An 18,925-nucleotide genomic window follows, 5' to 3' on the forward strand; every position below is an offset into this window, starting at 1 on the left:
CACCGCCTGATGCTTCTCTTAACCTGTGTAATGCTGCTGTTAGTCAACTAAGTGAATCATTGCTTTACCTCCCATATCAAACATTTCATATAGGATTTTCTTAAATCTACATCTTTACTAAGGCTAAATGTAAAGAAGAATGTTTTATGGTTCAGTTGAAATCTGTTGATAAATCTGTGCCAATGTCTGTGCTTTACTGCCAATATTCATTTTGTTATTCAGATCCCACTCTTTCATTTCACTTTGAGTAATTGGTTATGTTAAATTTTCTTCATACTACTGCAAAGTTATGAGAATTTTTGGATATTTTATATTGGAATCTCATAATATTGCATGAAATTCAATTTTATTACTGTAACGAAAGTTGGGCATAATTGCAGGGTCTCATAGGATTTGGATTTGTTGTTGTTATTATGCATTTTATGCTAATGGCCATTAGAATAATTATTATGGTTGAAATAACTTGTCATTATTGGTTACTGTTTTAAGATTACATTCTAGCATACATTATTCTTCATAAATCATAATTTTAGATTCAATACCAGATAATCAATGTTTCTTTGACTTTAGGAAGTTATTGGTTACGGTACCTTTAAAAACAAAAGCAAAAAATACACACACTCACCTGCCCTGTGTGGAGGGATATATTCACCATTGCATGATTATATGGTGGTTGATAGTGTGATATGTATGTAAATGAAGGTGTGTGATCACAAACACCCAATCCCTGAGCTAGAGGAATGAACTAAATGTAGCTAAAATCCCCAGCCTGCCCAGGAATCAAACAGAGGGCCCAGTGAACTGCAGGCCGCTACGCTGACTGTTCATCCAAGCAGCTGGATCCTAAGCCCCTACGTATACACACACACACTCTCTCTCTCTCTCTCTCTCTCTTAGAAAAGTCCTCTTGTTTTGGAGAAGGCATTCATTGAAACTGAACTCCACAAGAATTGCTTTAAAAGTACTGCTAACTGCAGATTGTACATTTTATGAGAATGATAGTGTCCTGTCTCTGTGAATTTTGAAATAATTCTAATATTACCTGACACAAAAGGCTAAAAAAGTGACCATTCTTCAGACTCAAATCTAAATTCCTTGATTCCATTACAGCAGCTGATGAACAAAAGAATTGCATTTGGTTCTTTGATGTTGAAATAACTGTTACTGGGGAGAAATTTCTCTTATGTAGAGACTTTTTCCACAATCTTCTACCCTTGACAGGGCGTGGCAGCTATCATATTTTTAATGTCCTGATTTTCTTTCCCCTGTGAAAAGTTTTCCCCATCAGAGGCTGCAGCTGTTCCACCCATTTGGTTAGATGTCTTCCTCACAATCTCTAGCCATTAACATTTTCTTCCACCACAAGCGCCTCCAGGGTGCCTGTTTTTCTGGTGATATGTCTGAAGATCCTGAGATAAGCTTGACTGTTCTGCTCTAGAAGTCTAGTCTGATTACCTAGCTGTTCCAGCATAGATGTATTGATTCACTGTTCAGTCCAAGAAATTTGGAGAATGCATCAGTAAACCCAAATCTCGAAGCTCCCCATTTTCCTCTTATCTGCCCATTTGATTGTCCAGGTCTCAGCTGTGTAGGTGGCAATGGAAAATATGAGAGAGTGACCTATTTATAGTTTTGTGTTCTTTGTCAAGACCATCTTGTTGAATTAGTTGATGTGCAGGGAATTCAGTTCTAAGTAGTCACATTTTCACTTTTTTCTTTGATAATGACTACTTTAAGATAATCTGTTCTCTAAAGTAATTTCAAAGACTCGTATGTACCGGTAAATAAACTTCCTCTGTAGTTCACTGGTACAGTGTCAGCCTCCATATCCTAAGATCACAGGTTCATATCCGACACAGGGAACTGGAATTTTCTAGGACAGAAAAAACCCATTTGGCACTCCAGATGTAATTTTTTTATAGTGGAAACCATTTCTTTTCAGTGTTGACTTAGTTAATCTATAACTGAAAAGTTTTTCAGTCGGTCAAAACTAATGCAGGGTTAATAAATTAGGAAAAAAAAAAAAAAACAAGAAAACAAAACTCATCCAGTGTTCACGATGCCCTTGATAGGATTGAGAAGCCAAAGTTGAGTAATTCAGCCCAGAGCCACAGAGAGTTTTGATTACTAACTTGAGTGAAATTTTTTTAATATTTCCAGATGAATAGCAGCCATGGTGCAGTACCTATCACATCTCTTCAAAGTGATACCTGTAACTCTTAAATTAAATCAATAATGTACAATTTTACACATTTTGCTTCATTACATGTAGTAGTATTGATGCTAATACTAAAATTTAAGTCTTCTATGTAGGACTCAACTTTTTTGGATACATCTTTTACTCTTCTAAAAGTTCTGTTATCTGGTATTGTTTCTTCAATGATTATGTGAAAGATGAGAATCTGTGTGCATGTACATTTTGTTTTGGTTATTTTGATCATTTCAAAATTAGAAAAATATACAGGTTCTTATGGAATTTTCCCCTATGGTATGTTTATCCAAAGTTTTCCAGTCTCTTTCACAGCTAACGCCAGATGCTTTTGGGGAATTTCATTAACAGTAGAAAGACCAGTTTAGGGAAAGTATACCACATAATCTGAATAAAGAAATAATGTGAATTTAACACGTTCACTGTGTGAATAGATGGGGAATAAGTTACTGTATACCCAGTACCTTACGTTGCACAATGTTTCTTTAAACATTATTTACAAAATGGCTACCGCTCAGATCGTACACAACAGGCCCGACAATGCGAGCGCCATCCGTCTAGGAGAGCGCAACTGTCTGGGCATGTCCATCTTGTCCACGACGTAACTCCACGATTAAATTGAAATAATAAATATGGTAGTTCAACCTATTCAATACAAGTAAATAAGAGATGTAGAGATTACATTCTTATTTAATTAAAAGTGGAAATGGTACCTGTTTCGACCCCAGTCTGGGTCATCATCAGCCGATTATAACTCGAAAAACAAACAAAAACCGGTACCATTTCCACTTTTAATTAAATAAGAATGTAATCTGTACATCTCTTATTTACTTGTATTGAATAGGTTGAACTACCATATTTATTATTTCAATTTAACTGTGATACTTTTCAATACGGAATAATGAAATTTTTATCTTTAAATGTAACTCCACGACACAAGCCTTTTATATCACAAAAGAACTAAAATCATAATTATGTACAATCTTGAAGTTGGATTTTTGTACTTACTAAATATTGACTTATAAGATAATTTCATAACATTGGAGTGTTCTGAATGCAAGAACTTGAAATGTCACGTGGATTTGCAGCATGCTCTGGTGCTTATAACAAGGAGCTGCAGCAGTAGTAAATATGCTTAAGCAAGGATAGGTATTTGTAGTTTCATCTAACTGTGTTGCTTTGAAGTATCCTTTGAGAATATATAGTGTTCATAAAAAATCAGTACATACCTATAAATACATCTATACCATATCTGTAATTACAAGCGTTATGATTTTATACCGTAATTTTTATTATATTATTATTATTATTATTATTATTATTATTATTATTATTATTATTATTATTATTATTATTATTATTATTATTATTATTATTATTATTATTCTCAAAAAAGTCATTCGTGAGTGGACGAAAATGCTAAAGGATGACTCTGGATTGAGAATAGGCTACAAGAAAGACAAGTTAACTGTCAACTGTTTAGCCTTCGCAGACGACCTTACACTCCTGACATCCAGTGTGGAGGAAGCTATCCATCAACTATCCTCTCTCGACCACATAGCAGCTAAAGTAGGGCTGAAGATCACCATCAACAAAACACAGTTTATCACCAGCATCAAAGATGCACCCAAATCAATCCCACTGGGGGACAAAACAGTACAAAGGACTAACTCCTTCAGATATCTAGGAGAATGGATAACCCCAAACATGAATGAAGATCAGGCAATAAACAGCAAATGCATCAAACTGGAAAGCATGTACCACCTATGTAAGAATATGTACAAAAACAAATCCCTCTCCCTTAACCTCAAAATCAGGCATTACACTACTGTAGTGAGACCGTCAGTACTATATGCCTCAGAATGCCTAAACATGGTAAGAAAAGGGCAACTTAGAAAACTGGAGCTGAAGGAAAAGAAGATCTTGATAAAAATCATGGGCCCTATTAAAGAAGAAGGCAAGTACAGAATCAGGCACAACAACGAACTGTACCAAAAATTGGAGAGCATTACAACATCTATGAGGAAGAGGAGATTGAACTTCTATGGTCATGTCATGAGAATGGACAATCAGAGGCTCACCTCCAGAATCTTCCACACAATCTCTAGAGGGAAAGCAACTAATGCCAAGTGGGCAAGACTCGTCAGAAAAGACCTTCAAGAATTGGACATTGCTCCCAGTGAAATTTATGACAGGAATAGGTACAGAACATTGATCAAAACATCAAACTCTCTCCAGTCACTAACAGAAAAAACAGTACGTCTGGGAGGAGGTGAGAAATGGACTCAGGAGCGAAAAGACATTCACAGTGCAAGAATGAAGGAGTACTGGTCAAAGAAGAAAGCTGCTAGAGATAAGAACCACGTGGTTCATAGCAGGCCCAAACGGAACTAAAAACAATAATAATGATAATAATAATAATAATAATAATAATAATAATAATAATAATAATAATAATAATAATAATAAACCCCAAAGACGGGTAATTCATTCTTTTGCACATTAGTTCCAAACTGTCATTTACCTCCTTCAATAGAAAATTGTTCAACCAATAACCAAGATATGAATATATGAATAAAAGGTATAATTGCACTAAACAGTTGTGCAATAGGCTTAGGGTTGCCAGGTTTTAGAAATACCAATAAGGGACAGGTCATGCTGACATGACATAACGACATTTGCTCAAGAAAACACTGAGGTATAATTTACTCTACGGTACTATAATTACATTGTTGGCACAAACTTTATTACACTATATTGTTATTTCATTTTCTATGTATAAAGTTTAAGACCCTTATTTTTCTTCACTTTTAGCCTTTCATCAGTAATACTGAATCTCCGTTAATGAAGTCACGACATTTCTAACAACTAGGATAAAAATTAAGTGAGACTTGAATAATTTCTGACTATCAGAATTGCTGAACATTTATTCCTTCCATTATTCCATTTGTTTTTAATTGAAAAAAAAAAAAAAGCTCTTTCAACATATGCATTTGAACCAGTTATAGAACATACAATACCGTACTAACATTAGTATATTTGGAACAGCATCTGAATTAACTTTAACCGGGCGAGTTGGCCGTGTGGTTAGGGGCACGCGGCTGTGAGCTTGCATCTGGGAGATGGTGGGTTTGAACCCCACTGTCAGCAGCCCTCAAGATGGTTTTCGGTGGTTTCCCATTTTCACACCAGGCAAACGATGGGGCTGTACCTTAATTAAGGCCACGGCCACTTCCGTCCCATTCCTAGACCTTTCCTCTCCCATCGTCGCCATAAGACCTATCTGTGTTGGTGAGACGTAAAGCAAATAGAAAAAAAATTAACTTTAGAGAAAAACCCCACTCATTTTGAGTTCACATTACAACTCTGATCACTATCAGTATCAGTACAGGTATATATCTAGCTCCAGCATCACGTAATTCATTGTTATGGGAAGAAAATTCTTCATAAAAGCTATCCAAATTAAAAGCTGGACAAATTTCAGTAACTTTCAAAGAAATATTTTTTCAAAACTAGAAAATTAACATCTTTGAAACGAAAAGCCTCTAGTTTCTTAAAAATAATAACATCACTGTAAACAGATAATTTTAACCATGGCAGAAGTAAGTTATTTAAATTTGTTCTATGCTGTTAAAATGGGAAAGTATTTCAGACCTTCAAATACGGGAAATCACATAATACGGGACATCTGGCAACCCTAAATAGGCTGTAGGCTATGTGGCTATTAAGTCTAAATAGAATAGGTCATCCTTGGACACCCTATGTAGCTGTGAACTTTCTTATCTGGATAAGTATTTTATTCTCTATTCTAAAATGGTGCCAGTATGCCAATAATTGGCAAATATAGTGATCTATTTGGTGGATTATAACCAAGGTTGGCAATATTGATACTGCTCCCATGTTTATATATCAGCTGTTCAATGTTTGCTATACAACTATCAGACTCCAATTCTTGTATATTCATGTATAGGTGCCTGTGTCATCTCTATCACATTTATAATATTAGGCATATTTAAGTGATCATGGTGATGGGTTTCAGTAGGATCTGTAACAGTACTTCATTGAATTCTATGAGAAAATATAAAAGCAAATTCCATGAGAACTACAGGCATAATTTTCTAAGTTTGAAATGTGTTATGTTTGTGCTTCTATGGTCAGGAGTTCTCCTCTGCTATAATGAATGTATTGACACTGCATGGTAAGCATATTTCATATAGTTCCTATAAATAACCTTTTGTAGGGAGTACACAAGTGATTATGATGTGTTTTCTACAATTTAAATTAGATGTTTTTTTGGTGTGGATAAACTATTGTCTTGCTGATCTAACATTCTAACAGATCTAATTCCTTCAAAATATCTCAAAACACTGAAATCATTTTCAACTCACTGTAGGCCTAATTCTCAGGGGAAACCTAAAGGAAGCATTAAAGAGGGAGATCATTTATGTCCTGTAGCTTTTGTTCATTCCTGTGGAGGTGAAATTTCAGGTTAAGGGGGGATGTAAAATATTAACCAATATTTTGCCTTGGTAAAATTTATCAACATTATGATTATTTTCAGGTGTATTTGTGAATTCCAGTCATATTGTTACGCCTGTAGATTGTAGATTAAAACAGAACTGTGGGTAAACAGAACAGCAATTCTTGTCTACAATCAAGCGAAACATTAAAAAAAAATTAAATATACTTACATTATCCATATTGTCTCTTTTATTGAAGCATAACATAACCTGCTGTGATAAAGTATTAAATGTATTAAAAAGCCAAATTAAAGCTGGTTGTTTCTTCTTAAGTTAATCTCCCATCATATAATAATTAACGCCTACTTCCGCTGAAGATATTGGTTAATATGTAGCATTAGTAGGCTTGTGTCCTACTAAAAACAATTATGCACATAATATTTCTTTATTCCGGTATAATAATGCAAATTAACTGATTAAACAAAGGACAAATGTAGCATTCAATACTATACAGAGACTGTTTGTATTCAAATTGTGTCTTTAAAACATTTATTTCAAAAGGGATTAACATTGGAGCTACAACTTAATTAGGCCTACAAATTATAATATAGTATGCTGGAAAATTTAATTTCCTGTGTGGGTAATTTGATAGGCTATTGTAGATATTTATAGCATTACAGAAACATTTATAAAATTTTAGGTGTTAAGGGAACATTGATTAATGGATTCCTCATATTTGTTAAATATAGGTTATGTTTCTGTTCTGTTCTGTAGCCTCACTGAAGCAGTGATGAAATGTATTGTTATACAGAGGAGATCTTCGCTATACTGTTCAAACTTTTCTTTGAATCATGATATTAAAATGGCTATGACTTACCTATTGAAAATCTCTTTTTCAGGTGATATTTGTGAATTCCAGTCATATCGTTACGTCTGTAGATTGTAGATTAAACCAGAACCATGGGTAAACAAAACAGCAAGTTAAAACCTGAGGTTCTTGAAGATTTAAGACAGAACACCGAATTTTCAGGTACATTACTGTAGTTGGAATTCATGCAAAATTTCTATACTCTGTGTATACCATGTGGTGGAGAGGAGCGATGTCAGAGAGAGAGATTGAAAAAATTTAAATCTTTTTTGCAGTTTCTAGATACCGTAATTATTAACCTGCCATCAGTCAATGTGCGAGCGCAGCGCTCACTCTCAATTTTATTTCCTCCTCCTTCATAAACACATTAAGTGCACCCTTTGGGAATCCCTTTAGCTTCCTAAAATAATGTCAGGAGTGGGACGCACACAACATTAATGTACAGGATGGCCTTCAGTTGGCGCTGCGACACAATTGTATCAACAGCAGCGTCAGAGCAAGCCCCGCGCTCACACATCGATCGGTGGCGTGACTAATGTTTTCATTCACATTGGTATTTTATTTCATGATTTATTTTCCATTTTGATGTGAAATGTCTCTATCCATAGTTAGAATGTACAATGTTATCAGGATGTTGTTGGAAGACAGTGACAATGAAGTGAACTTTGCATTACCCGAAGAATTAGAGGTACATGAAGATTCTGATATTGATGAGTCATATAATAGTGATCAGGACAGTAAATAGTGAGACTTCAGGAGATGATCTTCTTTCTACCGAATCCGATCTGTTGTTTCTGATGCTTCTATTATTGAATGTAGGGATAGACAACATTACATTATGGAATAAGGTAGATGAAATATACTGTTGCCAATGTGTGCTACAGATCCCTATCATCTTCTTTGTATGCTTGATATTGGTGGCATTAATGCCCAGATCATTTTAGGTGAAACACCTCGGAATAAATGACCTGGAGGAAGTTCCTGAAAAGTCTGGCAATTAAGCTTATCAAGTCCCATATGATTGCAATGGCATCAGCATTCAGCATTCATGCTGATTTACGGATCAGCATACAGAAGTGCCTCAGACTTGAACAAAAATGAATGCAGCCTGTTCAAATCAGAGACATGTGCCTTCTGCCCTAAAATAAAGAACAGCAAAACTATCTCAAGTGTGTAAAATGTGAGGTGCCAATTTGCAGTGAACACTCTATAAAGCTTTGTCCTTCCTGCCAAGAAAACAATGGAGAGTGATGCTGCATGGTGGTTCTAGTCCTATTTTAAACTTGTTCTGTAGTGTGTCCAATTTAGAGACAGGGTTGGAAATGTGTGTTAAACAACAAGCATCATCATCTATTTTTAATTTTCTTACATAATCTTTTAGAGATAATTGGTGTATTTCCTTGTGTGTAAGAAAAAATAATTGTTCTATTTTATCACAGTTTATAAAGTTGAAATTAAATTTGTACTACTCTACATTAACCTTAACCAGTTAACCTAAAATAAATAAAATTACGAAGGCCATCCTGAAAGTGGTACCTGTTTGCGCAATAAAGACACAGGAGTAAATATTAACAAATATACACATTTTTATTGGAAAGAGCATACTTTACACTACTTCTCCACATAATCTCCAAGCAAATTTAGGCATTTGTCATAACGTGGGACGAGTTTCTGTATTGCAGCGTTGTAGTCCTCCGCCGCCAGTATATTGAGATACTTAGTCACGGCTCGTTTAAGTTTTTCAGCACTGTCAAATCTTTTTCCCGCCAGAAAGTCTTTAAGCTTCGTAAAGAGATGAAAATCCGAACGGGCCAAGTCCGGGCTATATGGGGAATGGTCGAAGGTTTCCCACTTGAATTGCTGCAAAAGTTGTTGTGTTATCACAGTTGCACGAGGCCTGGCATTGTCATGAAGGAGAATGACGCCTGTAGACAATAGACCTCGCTGTCGATTTTGTATTGCCTCCCGTAATTTCTTTAATGTTTCACAATATGCTTTAGCATTAATTGTGTCTCCACGGGCTGTAAAATCAATGAGCAGTACACCTCGGCATTCCCAGAAAACAGTTGCCGTGAGTTTCCTGGTGGACAGAACTGTCTTGAATTTTTTTGGTTTGGTTGGTGAATGAGCATGATGCCACTCCATTGACTGTCGTTTACTCTCAGGTGATGCATAACAAACCCATAACAAACGACTCGTCCATCACATTGTCTCCATACACCTCCGTTAATTGGTGATGAATGTCACAAGGTCGAACGTTTCGTGCATTAAGAAATTTAATCACGGCCCTCACTTCACAACTGGTGGGGTTCTCAATTTGTTTAAACATTTTAAACGATCACAGACACAACACAGGCAATGGTAGTGTCACGCAACCTCGTACAGAGCAGGCAGACAAGCCACTGACGTGGTCTGACCTTGCCCAGTGGCTACCCGAGTCGTCAGCTCTTCATGCGGCACTAACGGGTACTACTTTCCGGATGGCCCTTGTATAAAGAAAAACATTCTGAAAAACATAGGAAATCAGGGGTGAGCACTGCGCTCACATATTGACCAATTGCGTGACTTCATTATATGTCAACCAAATAGAAAAGTGTGTATAAATTTTTCATGAAAATCAAACTTCTGCAACATCATTATATCATTGTTTCTCATTTGCTGTCTGTATAATGGTACAAGTGATTTACAGATGACTTAATTTCAACTATCACTGATCTGATCTGATCCAAATTGTTTACCAATAGTCGTCTTTGCTAAATAATTTCAAAGACATTGGAGATTTATTGAACACCTTCCTTGGTAAAATATTACTCTCTCTACTTTCTATTCCTATAAATGAATATTCGCCATATTGTCCTCTTGAATTCCAAATTCATCTTCATATTATGATCTTTCCTACTTTTAGAAACTCCAATCAAGCTTATTCATCTAGTAATGTCATTTCACACCACCTCTCCTCTGACAGCTCGAAACATACTGCTCTGTCAAGCAGCACATCTTGTACTCCCAAGTCTTCCCAGCCCAAAGGTAGGTCTCCCTCAATCAATGTACAGGTATGGTAGGTACGCAAGAAGGGGGGAGGGGAGGGGGGTACAAATGGGATGAGTTATGGAAGACCGGTGAGCTAATGTTTTAAGGAAAAGGAAAATGAAAGCTAAGGGAATAAGCTCAGGAGAGGTATCAGAGAGGAATCAGTATGAGCCACTACAGGAAGAGCAGCATAGGGAAGATGGAGATCAGAGAAGTGTTGCAGAGGAAGGGCAGGGCAAGCAGAAGGGGAATGATAGGAAAGGGAAACGTAGGGATGAGTATAAGAGGGAGGTGGAACAGGGTAGTGAGATGGAGAGAAGGGAGGAGAAAGTAGGTTCACCGGGCATCAGAGAAGTTAACAGACACCAGAAGAGGAGGAGATCTAGGGAGGTAGGTGGGGTTGAGGATTCTGGTCTTGGGTAACTCATTTGTTTAACATGTGGGGAAAGTGTGCGGAGGAAAGGTAGCGAGACTAGGAGAGTTACCCAGGAATCAGGTTAAGGCAGATACTGAGGAAAATAGAAGGGAAGGAGCAGGGTAAGGATAAGGCGGTAATTTTCCATGTAGGTACCAACAATGTAAGGGTGGGTTTCCATTTGAGATTAACTGGGAGAGTAACTTTCGATATCCGCTCTCAGGTTGTTGTCCATTTGAGAGTTAATTTCGGCCCGAATAACTATCGAGAGTACCCAGCGAGTCACTCGCCAAGGTAGCTTTCACGAGTTCTCGCCACACCCTGTCCATTTGTGCACATGTAGAGAGTGGAGAGTAGTCGAAATGTCATCACACTTCTACTGACAAGTCGCAGCAGCTGTGATTATTCTCTGTAAAAAGAGAAAAATCTACTTTGGTAATTGTCATCTGTCCCGCTACCGCTTTTCCTTTTTTTCAATTTTTTCAATTCTTGAGATACTTTAAACAATAGAAAGCATCACCTTATTGATTAATTTAAATATTGTATATATGTATTACAGCCGGCCCCGCGGTGTAGGGGGTGGCATGCCTGCCTCTTACCCGGAGGCCCCAGGTTCGATTCCCGGCCAGGTCAGGGATTTTTACCTGGACGTGAGGGCTGGTTCGAGGTCCACTCGGCCTACGTGATTAGAATTGAGGAGCTATCTGACGGTGAGATAGCGGCCCCGGTCTAGAAAGCCAAGAGTAACGGCCGAGAGGATTCGTCGTGCTGACCACACGTCACCTTGTAATCTGCAGGCCTTCGGGCTGAGCAGCGGTCGCTTGGTAGGCCAAGGTCCTTCAAGGGCTGTAGTGCCATGGGGTTTGGTTTGGATTTATTATATTATTGACTTGTTATTATAATAATAACCAGGCTACAGTCATTATAATATATTTCCATGCAAATTGATGTGATTACAATAAAATATAAACTAACACTAACACTTTTAATTCAGCTTTATTAAATAGACTTACCTGATTCCTTAAGTTGTGAAGTTTCCTTTGAACTTCAGCTCCGGAACACGAAAACTTCACTCCTATTTCCTCTAAAGTTTTAAGTTTCTTCACTCTGTCACGATAATCGGTACATTTCACATTCTACAACATTTCTCGACTTTCATACATTTCAATTAACAGTTTTGTTTCCTCCGGTGACCAATTTTTAGTCATCCTGAAATTGAAAATAGAACCAAGCTCTCGATAGCTTCGCCACAATTCGAACACAGTTTGTATCTGGAGAGCTAATCTCTGAGAGGGCTGGGGAGCATGTGTCGACTAGCGAGCGAGTTAAGACAAGTTAGCTCTTGGAGAGTTGCGAGAATTTCCAATAGTTGCTCTCGGCACTGTATCCATTGGTGAGTAACTGCTATCGAGAGGTTCTCACCGGTATTTACTCTGAAGTGTACGGGCACCTTAAGACAAGCAAGAATAGGTACTAACATAGTTGGAAATGTGTGGTATCTCGTTATGGCAGCATGGCAGAACTTTAAGGAAGCAGAAATTGTTATCAGTGGGGTACTAACGTAGGAGGGATACTGATTGAAGGGTGATAGAGGATGTAAATGAGACTATGGAGTGGGTATGTGGGAAATTGGGAGTGAAATTTGTAGATCCTAATAAGGGCTTAGGAGATAGAAATTAACATTCAGATCACCTTCACTTGAACTGCAAAGGTACATATAAGTTACGGGATTTGTTTAGAAGAGTTACAGGAAGGTAAATTCAGGGAAACGGGGTGATCACAGTATAGGAATTGCGAAGTTGAGTAAGGATGACATAAAATTGTTAGTGTTAAACTTAGAAGTATTGTAAAGAAAACAATTGAATCATGGCTGAGAAGTGATATTAAGAATATGGAAATTTCTCCCAGAACTGGAGTGTTTAAAAGTTAAAAACTTCATACTCGTGCTGTATTGACTCCAAAATTTAAATTATAATGGTTGGGGTTATCCACCAAATCAGTAGAGCCCTACAATCACTTGTAGTGATGAATTATATTTACAAAAATTACATTACATGTTATGGCTTCTAAGAACCATCTTCCGCTGTTCAAATAGTCTAAATTAAAATAGCCATAAATAAGACATAGTCTACATGATGGTGTTCACAAACATAATAATCATTTAAAACAAGGTCTAACACATTAAAAACTCTATACACAGTACTGTATGTATCAAGTACATTCAACTTGAATCTTAATATAAATTCACAGTCCAAATTAAAATCCAAAAATAAAAGCTCTGTTTCTTCAAATTACAACAGTTCCCACTTTTTCAAATCTTCCTTAAAGTTAAAACATATGCCTCTCCTGCTACATTTGTTAAAAAAACTTCTGTTGTCAGCATGCATTAATGGAAGAGGGAAATACTCCTCAAAGTTGAATCCTATGGCTGTATTGAACTGTACCAAACTTTTTTACTTGTAATAATCTAGTACAAACTCGTATCCTTATTTTGTTCCTTTAGAACTGACTCCCAAGTAACGTGGCCAGGTTTGACGGCTACTATTGTGCGTCTAGCCCTTTGTATAAAATTTCGCAGTTCATTCAGAAGTTCTTAAAAAGAAATTACCATTTTTTATTCAACAAATCTGTCAAGATCACCAAAGAACTAGTTGATAAGATTAACCATATTGAAATTAAAGCCAACCACTCCATCCACTCTTTTGACGTTGTTAATATGTATCCCATCATCCCCATATCTAAAGTTTGTTCCATTGTCCAAAAGAATTTGGCAAAACACAATAGAATAAGCCAGCTTGAAATTTTTAGAATTTATTTCTGTTTTTTAAAATTTGTTTTGAACAACAATTATTTTAGTTTCAATGGCACTATTATATCAACAGAATGGTCTAGCCATGGGGTCATCGGCCTGAGGGAATTTGGTCGAAATCTACCTTGATAATTTAGAATATACCAACATTTTCAATAACATTTTAAATAATATTCAGTTCTGGGCCAGATATGTGGACGACACTCTAGTGATAATGAATGAGAGCTTATGCAATTCCACTACTACTCTCTGAAACGTAAACACTTGATCCACATATCAAGTTTACCTTAGAATCAGAAGTTGAACAAGAAATTAATTTTTTACATTTAACCATCTCAAGGCACTCTAGTTCCCTCAGCTACAAGATTTACAGAAAACCTGCGCAGACTGTCAGTACTATCCACCAAGATTCTCTACACCCCCGAAGTCCTCAAAAATGCTGCTCATTATAGCATGGTATACTGTGCTTTCAGTATTCCATTATCAAAAAGGGACCTTGTACATGCAGTAAACATTTCATAGAAGGAATAATAAACAAATTCAAACATCAACTTTCTACTACTCCATTAGGGTGCACATGTACACCAGATTTCCAATATTTTCAAAAAGTTTGTCATAAAAATAGCTTTTAAGGCAGACAATAGAAACACATCCATTTTACACAACACAAACTCCATTAATAATAATAATAATTTTTCCAAATCAGGTGTTCAATATTTTAACCTTAATTTCAACCTTAAGAAAAATCTAACTCTATTTGATCTAATAATCCCTATAGAAAGAAATCAAGTAATCAAAACCCCCATAATATTTTCAAATCTCCCCTCCAGCAATCACCTACCATTCCTCATCCTTCAGCTCTGCCTTAGGCAATCTCATTGTCGTGCCTTCCCCTCTCCTTTCCTTTCCTTCACCTCCCCTCTTCCATCCTCACTTCAACCCAATTCCATCGTGTCATGTCAGTGTAATCTAAAACTTGACACCATTTACATGCTTCCACCTTATGTTTGGGGTGAGTCTCATAGTTCTCTGTTTCTTATTCTTCCTTCTTCTTTATTTTTCTTCTAATTCCTTGCTTTTGCTCTTTTGGATGAACAATTTCAGTGATCCATTTTGGAAAGCAAACCCAACATTCAACACTTTACCTTTACGCAAGAGCAACCCATTTGAATATTGCATGATTCTGTTTACATTCTATCAATTGTAACTTGGTTTTAGAAGAACTTTCTATGTGTCAATATTTTAAGCTTTTAAATTGAAGCTTTCAAGAAGTTCAACCTTTTGTATCTGACTAACTGTAGTACCCGGCATTGCCCGGATAGTTTTTGAATGTTTACCTTTAAGATTTGTACAACTTCTTAATTATGCTTGAAGAATTCATTATTGAGATGTTGATTGATGTTTTCCATTCTATAATGTCATTTTTAAAGTTACTTATGTCTGTTCGATTTCAAGTTTTAGATTATTTCATTTTTGAGTAAAACGTTTGCCATATGGAAGCCCGAATTGACTGGGAAGTATTTGATCCTTTCAAAAAGATAAAAAGTTATAATTGTATGTATTTGCCCGTCGCACTCTAGATATGGTGTACACGATTCCAACTGTCAGTAAGGCTGTCACCAATCAGCCTTGTGAACCCAAAATCTGTGGATTCATTTTAGACTACAGTATTTATTTTTCACCCCACCTCAGCTCCTGTCACAATGGAGACTGAACATGGATTTAAACGGTGTCCAGAGTATCACAATTAATCTCAGTGACATGAATCCAGAGTATCACAATTAATTAATTAATAATTAATTAATAATTCATTCAACATTAATATAGGTTATTTTCCATCATTTTACTCACTTTTGCATTGCCTCTTTGTAAGTAGGTACACATATAGAAGGCAGACATAGGTATTTATATATATAAAATAAATGAGAGACAATGATATTTTGTGCATAAAATTAAATTTTAAAAAGTTTGTTCAGGTGCTTTGTACACACAATATTTATGGTCTTTCCATCTTCTGCCAAAACAAATACCTTTTTGGGCTGTCCCACTCCTGAGCATGCAACATTCTAATTAACCATATGAACAGCGTGAATTTTCCAAATTTAATCCACACTCTTGAAGTGTTTGACCTTGTGTCTAGTTGATGGTCATCGGGAATGCGAGGCGAACGGGGAACTGCAGTCTTTTGAAATGAAATTGCATGTTGGTGGAAATTGTTACGGAGTTATCCGTGGAAGTCAGAGGTGAAAGAAGGTGTGGGCTGGAATGGGTCTAACTACAAGTCCAAAAGATGAATTTAAAATTTAAATAAAGGTTATATTTTGAATAGACAACAAGAGTTAACAAAAGTTTACATAGAATTTGAAAACTTAATAAGTCAACAACAAGCCAAAATCAGGTACAAAGAAATCACACTATTTAGGGGGTTATTACAAGATCTGGACTTCAAGCCCCAAGTATAATTTCTGAGCTCTCAGCTCACAATCACAAAATACCAAAGGGCAGAAAACCCTTAATTACATGGAGCATTAGCTCCCAACTTTACATCTCAAGCCTCTCTAAGGCACTTTTGCCACAACACCATAAAGAGCTGACCCGCTCTCGATCTTTCAAGCCTATAAAGGCAATAACAGACTTTTACACAAACTGCCATCAAGGCATAATAAAGAAACAGGGGTATCTCCTACCCAATCTACTGGGCCTTAGTGTGCAAAAACTAGGTTAATTTAAATGGCCCAAAACAAAAAGGATGGAGGCGTGAATTTGCACTCCTAAATCTACATTTTAAAACCTAAGTGGCTCTAGTCCGATACACAGGGGCTAATCCCAAGCTAGGGAGGTGACTCGTATGAGAAAACTTTAATACATTAAGGAAGAGAAGAAACGGTTACAAAAACGTAGTCACCTCAATTTCAAATGAAGGGGAGCTCAAGAGGGTAAAGCACTCTCTATCCCCGAATTGAAGTTCAAGAAAACTGAAGTTTACCAGGAAAAGGGATTACATGTTTAATAGTTTACATATTAAAGGTTTCGAACCCTCCCCGAGAGTTAAACTGCTGAGCTAGCAAGAAATAAAGATGTTAAAAGGCCATTACCGTATTGGAGAACTGCTGTCCGAAGAAAGAGGCGCTTCCCGCCCCCTGCTACATATTCACACACACTGAGTTAGATGTTATACTAGTGGCACGGAGACAAGAAAATCAGCAGTTTTTATACCCTCATGGAAAATTCGAGACCTTTCAGGAATGAGTAGACGCACCCCCTCAATTTTATTGGTTCACTAATAATTACACATGGAAATTCGAAGAAGAAAGCAATGATTGGAGGAAAATTAATTAAGTTACAGAAATTATGAATTGGCTAAATTCAAAACAGGCGGAAAGAAAGGATTAATGTTGCCAACCCACAAACCACAGAACAAAATTTAGTAAGGACAAAACTTATGAATACAACATTTCTTCAAGAGAGTTGATTCCATTGCACCAGAGTGTATTACCATCGTTTTTTGTAGAGACATCTGTTAGAGAATGTCCACGCTTCTTGATCACTGAAAAACAAAAGTAAATCAAAAACACTGTGACATCTTCTGATAAACCGTAGAGTTAGTTCAGTAGTTAAAGTTCCGGGTTTCTCCAGTAGAGAAGTTTCAATTGGCGCAAGATTTTGAACTTGCGTCGTAGAGGTGTACCGCCCGGTACAGAAATCATGGGAATACATGGCTCATAATTGCTTTTTCTTCAGTGTTCCATTGGTAGATCTACCAATTGATGTGCGTTTGGGAGACATGATTATTTTGATGGAGAAAGCAACAGCAACTGCAAGCAAAGCAACAATATTATTAATTATATGTTTTTAAATGCAATAGAGCACAGTGTACAATCTACGTACAAATACATTCCGTACTTTTTAACAGTTTTTAATTAGTGCTCTGCTGGTAGATCTACTAATTGCACCCATTTTGTTTCTTTTGCCATCACTAACATAGAAACCATAAAGAAGATGTACACTCTACTTTATATTCATGGCTAGGTCGCAGAGACTGCCCACACTGTCAGCCATCTTTAAGACTGACAATATTGTTAATTATATATTTAGTAATATAACATAGTTAAAAATTTATATACAAATACACTACATAACTTATTACGGTTTATAATTAGTTCTCCGCTGGTAGATCTACTAATTGTACCCATTTTGTTTCTTTTGCCATCACTACCATGGAAACCACAAAGATGATGTGCACTCTACTTTCTATTCATGGCATTGCCTAGGTCGCAGAGCCATCTTTATTTGTACGATCATTAATCACCTGGCAAGAAACATCCTTTATAAAAAACATAGCAGCGTCTTCTCATCCTCCTAAATACAGCATTTTTTAACGGACTATCATGATACAGAATAAGTTGCTGTCACCTAATGGCAGTCTGTCCATCAAGTAGATCCAATCTTGGTGCGGCTTTGCATTTAAATTAATGACATAAAATTACTCATCATAAAAATACTACCCATTGGATTTTGTTCAAACCACTTCCTAAACCCTCTCAGGAGTAATATGAACACATTTTGAAATTTTCAGCGAAGTTGGTCCAGTAGTTTCGAGTCCACTCGAGATGAACAAATATTCATTTTTATGTATTAGATTAAAAATGTGATGAACACTTTTAATAATCTGGCCTAGCACTAGAATTCAACAAATATACTTACACGAACCTACATTTTTAGTTGTCTTCTATAAAACTTCGATGATATATTCTTACATTGTGATTTTTAGCTTGCATAACACTTATTTTATTATTGTGTGTCATGACTTGCTTGGCTGAAGATGGTCTCTAGAGAGACCGAAACCAGTCCCGAATATGTGTAATTATTGTTAAAATAAATGAGTATTGAATGGTTGGAAACTTTTTAGCTCTTGCTTTTATATTTGTAATTGCTCTTTAATATGGATCGTTATGAATTTTATTGCTTTATGATGATTATGATGATGATCATCATCATCATCACACACCCATTCCTGCAGGTCGCTCATGGATGTTAAATAGACTCATCTGCACTAGGTTTCTCTGGGGGCCACATGCAATGATTTGTCAGCAGAGATCACCCGCTACAATCACGTTCATTTCTGTGTAGTTCC

The 18,925-nt window shown here is 36.5% G+C and overlaps 1 protein-coding gene across 1 annotated transcript in view; it reads left to right on the forward strand.

Annotated features, from left to right (window-relative positions):
• The first annotated feature begins 7,564 nt into the window (after window positions 1-7,564).
• Window positions 7,565-18,925, forward strand: part of Nca (neurocalcin homolog) — a 34,006-nt gene continuing 22,645 nt past the window's right edge. Inside the window, exon 1 of the mRNA XM_067145749.2 lies at window positions 7,565-7,699. Within this exon, the coding sequence (XP_067001850.1) occupies window positions 7,630-7,699 (70 nt within the window). The 5' untranslated portion in view covers window positions 7,565-7,629. The remainder of the gene's footprint in view (window positions 7,700-18,925) is intronic.

This window comes from Anabrus simplex, chromosome 4 (genome assembly GCF_040414725.1).
Source record: "Anabrus simplex isolate iqAnaSimp1 chromosome 4, ASM4041472v1, whole genome shotgun sequence".
Taxonomy (NCBI): domain Eukaryota; kingdom Metazoa; phylum Arthropoda; class Insecta; order Orthoptera; family Tettigoniidae; genus Anabrus; species Anabrus simplex.